Source organism: Trichechus manatus, unplaced genomic scaffold, assembly GCF_000243295.1.
Source record: "Trichechus manatus latirostris isolate Lorelei unplaced genomic scaffold, TriManLat1.0 scaffold00111, whole genome shotgun sequence".
NCBI classification, from domain to species: Eukaryota; Metazoa; Chordata; class Mammalia; order Sirenia; family Trichechidae; genus Trichechus; species Trichechus manatus.
Genome location: NW_004444047.1, coordinates 4,121,864 through 4,133,022, shown reverse-complemented (window position 1 = coordinate 4,133,022; position 11,159 = coordinate 4,121,864). Strand labels below are relative to the sequence as shown.

The 11,159-nt window shown below is 47.1% G+C and overlaps 1 protein-coding gene across 1 annotated transcript in view; it reads left to right on the top strand.

Annotated features, from left to right (window-relative positions):
• Window positions 1-10,534: 10,534 nt before the first annotated feature.
• Window positions 10,535-11,159, top strand: part of MSANTD1 (Myb/SANT DNA binding domain containing 1) — a 7,493-nt gene continuing 6,868 nt past the window's right edge. The window contains exon 1 of the mRNA XM_012557611.1: window positions 10,535-11,059. Within this exon, the coding sequence (XP_012413065.1) occupies window positions 10,806-11,059 (254 nt within the window). The 5' untranslated portion in view covers window positions 10,535-10,805. The remainder of the gene's footprint in view (window positions 11,060-11,159) is intronic.

Below are 11,159 nucleotides of genomic sequence, written 5' to 3'. Positions count from 1 at the left end.
GAAGGGAGAGGGTTGACATGTTGTGGGGTTGTTAACCAATGTCATAAAACAATATGTGTACCACTGTTTCATGAGAAACTATTTGGTCTGTAAGCCTTCACCTGAAGTACAATAAAAAAAAAAAAAAGAAATACATTTTGTAAGCCTGTGGCTGCCATAGACAGTGATTTCTCTGAAGAATCTGCGCAAAGTAAATTGAAAACCTTCTGCAAAAGATTCACCATTCTAGATGCCATTAAGAACATTTGTGATTCATGAAAGGAGGTCAAAATATCAACATTAACAGGAGTTTGGAAGAAGTTGATTCCAGCCCTCATGGATGACTATCAGGAGTTCAAGACTTAAGTGGAGGAAGTAACTGCAGATGTGGTGGAAATAGCAAGAGAATTAGAGGTGGAGCCTGAAGATGTGCATGAATTGCTGCAATCTGATGATAAAACAGATGAGGAGTTACTTCTTATGGATGAGCAAAGAAAGTGGTTTCTTGAGATGGAATCTACTCCTGGTGAAGATGCTGTGAACGTTGTTGAAGTGACAACAAAGGATTTAAAGTATTACATAAACAGTTGATAAACAGCATCAGGGTTTGAGAGAATTTACTCTAATTTTGAAAGAAGTTCTGTTGTTGTTAGGTGCCACTGAGTCAGTTCCAACTCATAGCAACCCCATGCACAACAGAATAAAATAGTGCCCAGTCCTGCAACATCCTCATAATCATTGTTATGCTTGAGCCTATTGTTGCAGCTGCTGTGTCAGTCCATCTTGTTGAGGGTCTTCCTCTTTTTCACTGACCCTCTACTTTACCAAGCATGATATCCTTCTCCAGGGACTGGTCACTGCCGTCCAGAGTGTGTGAAACAAAGTCTTGCCATTCTTGCTTCTAAGGAACATTCTGTCTGTACTTCTTCCAAGACAGATTTGCTGTTCTTCTGGCAGTCTATGGTATGTTCAATATTCTTTGCCAATACCATAATTCAAAGGCATCGGTTCTTCTTCGGTCTTCCTTATTCATTGTCCAGCTTTCGCATACATATGAGACGATTGAAAACACCATGGCTTGAGTCAGGTGCACGTTAGTCTTTAAAGTGACATCTTTGCTTTTTAACACTTCATCGAGTAACAAAAGCAATTCCTAAAGCATAAGAGAACCGTATTTCCAGAGCTACCACACTATAATACCCAGAATGTCCAGTTCTCCACAAAAAAATTACAAAACCTAAAAAAAAAGGAATGATTGGCCCTGTCACAGGAAAGAAAGAATTTGACAGAAAACATCCCTGAGGAAGCAAAGACATTGGAATTACTAGTCAAAGGCATTAAATCAACTCTCTTAAATATGCTCAGCTAGCTAAAGGAAACCATGAACAAAGAACTAAAGGAAATTATGAAAATGATTCACGAACAAAATGAGAATATCAATAAAGAGATATAAATTATTTTTTAAAATTCTGAAGTGTGAAAGTACAATAACTGAGAGGAAAATTCACTAGAGGCGTTCAACAGATGAGAGCAAGCAGAGGAAAGGATCATTGAACTTAAAGATAGGGAAATCAAAATTATGGAGCCTGAGGAGCAGGAAAAAAAAGAATGAAGAAAAATGAACAGTGCCTGAGACACTTGTGAGAAACCATTAAGTGTACCAACATGTGCATCTTAGGAGTCCCAGAGGGAGAAGAGAAAGAGAAAGGTGCCAAAATAATTTGAAAAAATAATGCCTGAAAACTTCCCAAATCTGATGAGAGACATGAATATACACATCCAAGAAGCTCAACATACTCCAAGCAGGATAAACTCAAAGAGATCCACACTGAGACATGTTATAGCCAAATTGTCTAAAACAATTGAGAGAATCTTGAAAGCAGCGAGAAGCAAATCCTCATGTACAAGGGCTTTTCAATAAGATTAAAAGCTGATTTCTCATCAGAAACTATGAACATCAGAAGGCAGTGGGATGATATATTTAAAGTGCTGAAAGGCAAAACTGTCAATCAAGAATTCTATATCCAGGAAAACTGTCCTTCAAGATGAAGGAAAAATTAAGACATTCACAGATGAACAAAAGCTGAGGGAGTTCATTACTAGTAGACCTTCCCTACAAGAAACACTAAAGGGAGTCCTTAAGACTGAAAAGAAAACACACTAGGTAGTAACTTGAAGCCATAAGAAGAAATAAGGAAACTGGTAAAGATAACTACATGGGTAAATATAAAACCAATATTCTTGTACTTTTGGGCTGTAACTCTTCTTTTTTTTTCTATATGATTTAAATGACAAAAATAAAACAACAATTATAAATCTATGCCAATGAGCCAAAATGTATAAAAATATACTTTATGACAACAATAATGTAAAGAGAGAGAGGCAGAGGTGTGTGGGGCAGAGTGGATATATACCTCTAAGTTGGTATTATTCAAACTAGGTTGTTATAAGTTTAAAATGTTAACTATACTACCCAAGTAACCTCTAAGAAAATAACTTAAAAATATGCAGAAAAGGAAAGAAGGGAATCAAAACAGCACACTCCAAAAAATAATTTAAAAATACCCCCCAAAAAAGGCAGAAATGGAGGAATTGAAAAAAAAAACATATAAGACATGTTGTTGTTAGGTTCTGTTAAGTCGGTTCTGACTCATAGTGACCCCATGAACAACAGAACAAAACACTGCCTGGTCCTGTGCCATCCTCCCAATTGTTGCTATGCTTGAGCCCATTGTTGCAGCCACTGTGTCAGTTCATCTCGTGGAGGGTCTTCCTCTTTTTTGCTGACCCTCCACTTTACCAAGCATGGTGTCCTTCTCCAGGGACTAATCCCTCCTCATAACATGTCCAAAGTATATGAGATGAAGTCTCGCCATCCTTGCTTCTAAGGGGCATTCTGGTTGTACTTGTTCCAAGACAGATTTGTTCGTTCTTTTGGCAGTCCATGGTATATTCAATATTCTTCACCAACACTATTCAAAGGCGTCAGTTCTTCTTCTGTCTTCCTTATTCGTTGTCCAGCTTTCACATGCGTATGATGCAATTGAAAATACCATGGCTTGGGTCAGGCGCACCTTAGTCTTCAAGGTGACATCTTTGCTTTTGAACACTTTAAAGAGTTCTTTTGCAGCAGATTTGCCCAATGCAATGCGTCTTTTGATTTCCTGACTGCTGCTTCTGTGGATGTTGATAGTGGATCCAAGTAAAATGAAATCCTTGACAACTTCAATCTTTTCTCCGTTTATCATGATGTTGCTTATTGGTCCAGTTGTGAGGACTTTTGTTTTCTTGATGTTGAGGTGTAGTCCATACTGAAGGCTGTGGTCTTTGATCTTCATCAGTAAGTGTTTCAAGTCCTCTTCACTTTCAGCAATCAAGGTTGTGTCATCTGCATAATGAAAGTTGTTAATGAATCTTCCTCCAATCCTGATGCCACGTTGTTCTTCATATAGTCCAGCTTCTCAGATTATTTTGCTCAGCATACAGATTGAATAAGTATGGTGAAAGTACACAACCCCGACGCACACCTTTCCTGACTTGAAACCATATAGCATCCTCTTGTTCTGTTTGAACGACTGCCTCTTGATCCATTTACAGATTCCTCCTGAACACAATTAAGTGTTCCTGAATTCCCATTCTCTGAAATGTTATCCATAATTTGTTATGATCCACGCAGTCAAATGCCTTAGCATCGTCAGTAAAACACAGGTCAACATCTTTCTGGTATTCTCTGCTTTCAGCCAGGATCCATCTGGCATCAATGATATCCCTTGTACCACATCCTCTTCTAAATCTGGCCTGAATTTCTGGCAGTTCCCTGTTGATATACTGCTGCAGCCACTTTGAATACTCTTCAGCAAAATCTTGCTTGCGTGTGATATTAATGATATTGTTCAGTAATTTCCACATTAGGTTGGATCACCTTTCTTGGGAATAGGCATAAATATGGATCTGTTCCAGTCAATTGGCCAGGTAGCTGTCTTCCAAATTTCTTGGCATAGACGAGTGAGCACTTCCAGCGCTGCATCTGTTTGTTGAAACGTCTCAATTGGTATTCTGTCAATTCCCGGAACCTTGTTTTTCACCAGTGCCTTCAGTGCAGCTTGGACCTCTTCCTTCAGTTCCTCAGTTTCTGATCACATGCTACCTCTTGAAATAGTTAAAGTGAAAGCAGTAATAAGAAAGACATTTATAGCTATAAAAGCCTACATTAAAAAAGAAGCAAGATCTAAAAAAAAAAAAAAAAAAAGTTAATGTTACAGTTTAAGGAAACACAAAAAGAAGAGCAAATTAAACCCAAAAGAAGGAAATAATAAAAACCAGAGTGGGGGCAGGCAAGGCAAAACATAGTAGAAAACCAACAGAAAAACCCAATGAAACCAAAAGTTGATTCTTTGAAAAGATCAACAAAATTGATAAACCTTCAACTACACTGGCTATTATGGATAGAATTGTGTCCCCCCAAAATATGCATTGTAAATCCTAACCCCTGTACTTGTGGATTTAATCCTATTTGGGAATTAGGGTTTTCTTTGTTATGTTAATGAGACCATATCCATGTAGGGTGTATCTTAAGCCAATCACTTTTGAGGTAGAAGAAGAGCAGATTAGGCACAGAAGAGAGGAAGCACAAATGGGAAAAGATTGATGCCACCTCGAGATGGCCAGGGAACCGAGGAAGAGAAGCTGGAAGAGACAAGGTTTTTACCCCACAGTGCACAGAGAGAGCCTTCCCCTAGAGCTAGCGCCCTGATTTTGGATTTCTAGCCTCCTAAACTGTGATAAAATAAACTTCTGTTCTTTCAAGCCACCTACTTGTGGTATTTCTGCTATAGGAGCACCAACTAAAAAAGAGAGAAAGAGAGAAGACTCAATAAAAACAGAAATGAAAGTGGGACATCATTTTTAATTATCCAAAAATAAAAAGGATTATAACAGAATGCTGTGAACAGCTGTACCCCAACAAACTGGACAACTTAGATAAAATGGGCAAATTCCTAGAAACACACAAATACCAAAACTGACTCAAGAAGAAATAGAATTATCTGAATAGACCTAGTACAAGTAAGGAGATTTAATCAGTGATCAAGAACTTTCCAGCAAAGAAAAGCCCAGAACCAAATGGTTTCACTGGTGAGTTCTACCCAACATGTAAAGAATACTTCTCACACTTCCAATAAGTACAAGAGGAGGGAACACTTCCTAACTCATTTTATGAGGCCAGCATTACCTTAATACCAAGCCAGACGAGAGAAGAAAACTACAGGCCAATATCCCTTATGCATATAGATGCAAAAAACCTTAACAAAATATTAGCAAAGTGAATTCTGCAGTATATGAAAAGGATTATACGCCATGATCCAGTGGGGTTTATCCCAGGAATACAAGAGTGTTTCAACATACGAGTATCAGTGTCATACACCACAATAGAATGAAGGAAAAAAACACATGATCATCTCAGTTGATGCAGAAACAGCATTTGACAAAATCCAACATCCTTTCATGATAAAAGTAAAAAAATAAAATAGAAATAGAAGGAAACTCCCTCAAAATGAAGAAAGACCATATATGAAAAACCCACAGTCAGTATCATAGTCAGTGTTGAAAGACTGAAAGCCTTTCCCCTACGATCAGGAACAAGACAAGGATGTCTGCTTTTGCCACTTCTAACAACATAGTACTGGAAGTTCTAGCCAGTGCAATTAAACAAGAAAAAGAAATAAAAGGCATCCAAGTTGGAAAGGAACAAGTAAATTATCTCTGTTCACAGGTGGCATGATCTTATATGTAGAAAACCCTGAAGAATCCACACGTACACACAAAACAGATAAAGCTAATAATCAAATTCAGCAAAGTTGCAGTGTACAAAGTCAACACACAAAAATCAGTTTCTGTACACTAGAAATGAGCCATTCAAAAGGGAAATTAAGGAAACAATTCAATTTACAATAGCATCAAAAAGAATAATATACTTAGTAATAAATTTAACCAAGTAAGTAAAAGACTTGGCAAATGTTGTGCTTTTATATATATATATATATATATATATATATATGCATATTTACCAAAAAAAAAAAAAAAAGCTAATAAGAGTTATAAAGACAACCCACAGGATGGGAGAAAATATTTGCAAATCATATATCTGATAAGGGGTTAAGAACTAGAAAACCAGAAAATGAAATCTGTTGCCCTTGAGTCTATTCCAACTCATAGTGACCCTACAAGATATAAAGAACTCTTACAACTCAGTAAGTAAGTAAATAATAAATCAAACAACCCAGTTTAAAAATGGGCAAAAGAATAGACATTTCTCCAAAGAAGATATTCAAATGGCCGATAAGTACATGAGAAGATGTGCCACATCACAAACTCAAGAAAATGCAAATCGAAACCACAATGAGACACCACTTCACACCTACTAGGATGGCTATTAAAAGCAAACAAAAGGAAAATAAGAAGTGTTGACAAGGATGTGGAGAAATTGGAACCCTTGTCCATTCTGGGTGGAATGTCAAATGGTACAGTTGCTGTGGACAAAGTTTGGCTGTTCCTCATAAAGTTAAACATAGTCATATGACCTAGCAATTCTGCTCCTAGGTATATACTCAAAAGAACTGAAAGCAGGGACTCAGACAGACACCTGTATACCAACCTTTACTGCATCACTGTTCACAGTGACCAAGGGGTAGAAACAACCTGGTGTCCATCAGCAGGTGAATGGATGAACAAAATGTGGTGTATACACACAATGGAATGTCACACAGCCGTAAAGGGCAATGAACTTCTGATACACGCTATGACATGGATGAACCTTGTAAACATTATGTTAAGTGAAGCAAGCCAGACACAGAAGGCCGAATGTTGTATGATTCCCCTCATATGTTGTCAGGACCCCATATACAGCAGAACGAAACACTGCCTGGTCCTGCGCCATCCTCAAAATCGTTGTTAAACTTGAGCCTGTTGTTGCACCACTGTGTCAATCCATCTTATTGAGGGTCTTCCTCTTTTTCGCTGACCCTCTACTTTAGCAGCATGATGTCCTTCTCCAGGGAGACGGGTCCCTCCTGATAATATGTCCAAAGTATGTGAGACAAAGTCTCGCCATCCTTGCTTATATGAGGTATCTAAAAAAGCCAAACCCGTTGCCGTCAAATTGATTTCAGCTCATGGCAACCCTGTAGGACAGAGTGGAACTGCCCCAGAGGGTTTCCAAGACTGTAATCCTTATGGAAGCAGACTGCCGCATCTTCCTCCCTCTGGGGCGGCTGGTGGGTTCGAACCACCAGCCTTTCCGTTAGCAGTCAACTGTTTTAACCATTGCACCACCAAGGCTCTGGATAGGTCTCTAGAATATGTAAATTCTTTAGAGACAGAAAGTATGATAGAAATTGCCGGGGGCTGATGGAAGAAACAAATGGGGAGTTATTCTTTAATTTAAGCAGGATTTCTGTTTGGAATGATAAAAAAACTCTAAGATGGTAGTGATGGTTAGCACAGTAAATGCCCTTAACACATCACCGAATAGTTAAAACAGTAAATTTTGTGTTATGTGTATTTTGCCATGATAAAAAAGAGGGGTTAGTAAGAAGCCAGGCTGCCTACACCCCAAGCCTTGCTCATCCCTTCTCCCTGTCCTCTGCATACCTCTTCTTTCCAAGGCCCTTCCACCCCACGTGCTGGGCGCTGGCGAGGAGCCCAGCCCCTGCCGTTGGAGGTCATTATTGGGTTGGACAAGGGCAGTGAGTAAGCCTGGACCCCAGATGGGGCCACGTGTCAGCACTAGGGACCCTTGGGATTGAATCCCTTTGCCTGTGGAGCAGAGAGGGCTTCCTGGAAGAGGCAGCTCTTCTCTGTCCTCATTCATCCTGCACACTCCAAGCACAGTTACGCCCCAGGCCTCTTGCTGGGCATGGGGGGAGGGGGTGGGCAGCAGGGGGCTCCAGCTCCCAGCCATGGGGCCTGGCTTGGGCAGTGGGAGGTTTTGGGGGCCTCCCAGGACAAGTCCCCCAGTCAGGAGCTACCTGGGGGATGCTGTACTCCAGGGGGGTGGGAAATCTGAGGCCCAGATGAAGGAGCTTGGCTGCTCCCACAGGGAGGTGCCGGCTCTGTCCCACCCCTGTCCTGAACAGCCTCACCCTTGAACTTGGGGAAGTGGGGCAGGAGCCCCTCTGAGCACCCTGGAACCTCTTCGATGGCCTGCCTGCCTCCCCTCCCCTTCCCCTCTCTCTCCAATTCTGACTGTGCTGTTGGGGTGGGGGGCCCTGGCAGGGCAAGCCATGTACCCCAGACTGCCCCCTCCCCATCCTGGGCCCCACAGGGGGCCCAGGCACCCAGCCCTCCCCCTCACTCTCCTTCCTTGGTACCCTGAGCCTTTGCAGAGGTTCCCTGTCTGCCCCCGAAGGGTCACACTTGCCCCTCTGCTCAGGGGACATGTCAGCATCACACAGGGATGCAGGGGCAGCTGAGCCAGGACTCAGAGCCACCTCCAGCTCCAGCCTGGCCCCTTGCCGCGGGCAGCTCTGTCCTCAAGGTCGGCCGGGAGGAGGGTGGGCCCTGCTGTCTGTGTGTCCTGCCTGGGTGCAGGTGTGGCCGTGCCAGCCCTGCCTGGGCTTCAGGGGCAGCGCCAGAGCCCTGCAGGGACACAGATGGGCTGGCCGGTGCCTGGTGCCAGGGCTAGTTGGGGGGCTTGTCTTGTGCCCCTCGCCATCCTCACAGGGGTGCTGGGCTGGCGGAGTTCTCAGCTCCTGATCTGTTCACTCCTGAATGGTAACGCCTCTCTGTGGGTGCAGCCCCCAGGCTCCCCAGCCCGGCTTCTGCCTAGGGCTGGTTCCCACCGGCGGTCTCCAGGCCGGCCCAGTGACATTGCAGCTGGCTCTCAGGCCTCCCCTCCCCTCGCCTCTGCCCCCTCACAGCCCTGCCTCTGCCCGCCTGCCTCTCACTCGGGGAGCCAGTCACCTGGTGACCCCCATCCGTGTGTCCCGGCCTAGAGCTCTCCTTGATCCAGATGTACCGTACTAGCAGGGACGCTGGGGGCCGGGGGCCCGTCATCTCCTTGGCCCGCCCCACCAGCCATGGTCTGGGCCTCCTGTTCTGTGTTCCCAGCGTCAGCACAGGCTGGGCACGAGGAGGGTGAAGGGGATGACGGATGAGGTGCCAGGAGCCGAGCGGAGGATGGAGAGGGGCTAGGGGCCCCAGCTGACGCCCACACGGCCCTGGCCCTCTACACGGGGCGCAGCTCAGGTAAGCCCTGCAGAGGCACCCTGAGAGCAGGGTGAGGATCCCGTGGGACCCCAGCCAGTGCCGGTGGCCCCCTACCTGGGATCAGTGTTAGGAATGTCCAGGCTCTCCGCCTCCCCGCAAGCTCCAGAAATGGGGGCTTTCAGCCAGGCAAGCAGCAATTTGCATTGGGCGCCTAGAGCATGCCTGACCTGCGTGTGCTCACCTGTGTGTGCCCTGCCTGCAAGTGCCCCTGACCTGTGTGTGCCCCTGGCCTGAGTGTGTCCCTGGCCTGCGTGCACCTGGCCTGCGTGTGCCCCTGGCCTGGGTGTGCCCCTGGCCTGCGTGTACCTGGCCTGCGTGTGCCCCTGGCCTGCGTGTGCCCCTGGTCTGCGTGTGCCCCTGGCCTGCGTGTCCCTGGCCTGCGTGTGCCCCTGGCCTGCGTGTGCCCCTGGCCTGCGTGTGCCTGGCCTGCGTGTGCCTGGCTGCACCCAGAACTGTGGTGGGGCAGGGGGCGAGTGTTCCCCCAGGGTACTTCCCAGGCATGTGGGTGGCCTGGCAGCCTCATGGCGGCGTCAGATCCGTCTCGGAACCACCTGCCTGTGTTATCCAGGGCTGGCCCTGGGGCTCCAGGAATGAGTGTGGCCCCTTCCAGCCCCTCTAGCCCCACCCAGCATTCCTAGTCAGGTGGTGGCGGGTATCAGGGTGACACCGGGGCTGGCCGGGCTGGGACCCACCTCCCCTCACCACCTGCCCCCAGGCATGCTCTGGGCTTCAGGACGCCCACCCGACTGCTCACCCCGCCCCACCCCAGCCAGCCCCACCCTGCAAGGAGGGAAACAGAGGCAGAGCTGGGTCTGCTCCACCTGTGCGGCTCTACACCTGGTTCCCTGTCATGGGACATGTACACGGCGGCTGGGGACACCGAGGGTGACCGTCTGACTGTGGGGCTGTGCCTGTGGTTGCTGGCGGGGTCAGCGTCAGCATGCAGGTCTATGTGTGGGAGGCTGAGGGCCTCTGAGGGGGTGTCCTTAGGTGCCCCCCCCCCCGCTTCGTGTCTGTCTCCCTCCGGCAGCCCCCATTCTCTCTGTCTGTCTGGCTGTCCTCTCTCGGTCTCTCTCTCTGTTTCCCCCACCCCACCTTCCTCTTGGTTAGCCCCCTCCCCGTCTTGTGCCCCCAGCCCCCGTCTTGGACTTTCTCTGGGCCCCAGGCCGGGTGAGCAGGGGGCCGAGGTGGGGGTCGCGGCCAGGATGCCACCCTCTGGCGCTCGGCCGCGGGTCTGAGGCGGCCGCCTCCTGCAATATTGATGGCCCGTCAGGTCTGCCCTGATTCCTGCGCTTTCAGTTAAAAGGTTTCTGTTGTTGTAGCTTATGCAGTTGCTCTGTTGCTATGGAAACGTGACATCAAAATGACGTTTCCCGTTTAAAAGCTTTTAACTAAATTCCTGCCTGTCAGACGTAGGCCCCATTTTGAGCGCGGAGCCGCCTTCGAGCCGAGCGCCCGCGGCTGCTCGCCCGCTGCCCATGGTGGGCAGAGCGGCGGGCCCGGGGGCCGGGGGCGGGGGCCCGGCCTGAGTCTGCTCTTTTGACCCCACAGGTGCCTCCGCCATGGCAGCGGCCGAAGTGCCCAGCTATCTCGTGTCCCCTCAGACGGAGAAGCACCGGCGGGCCCGCAACTGGACCGATGCCGAGATGCGCGGCCTCATGTTGGTCTGGGAGCAGTTCTTCGACGAGCTGAAGCAGACCAAGCGCAATGCCAAGGTGTACGAGAAGATGGCCAGCAGGCTCTTCGAAATGACGGGCGAGCGCCGCCTGGGCGAGGAGATCAAGATCAAGATCACCAACATGACCTTCCAGTACAGGTGGGTCGGCCACTGCGGGCCCGGCCGGTGCTGATGGGGCTACAGGGCACCAGCCCAGGCGAGGCCAGGACAGGTGGGGCGTCCTCTGCGGGCCCGGCCA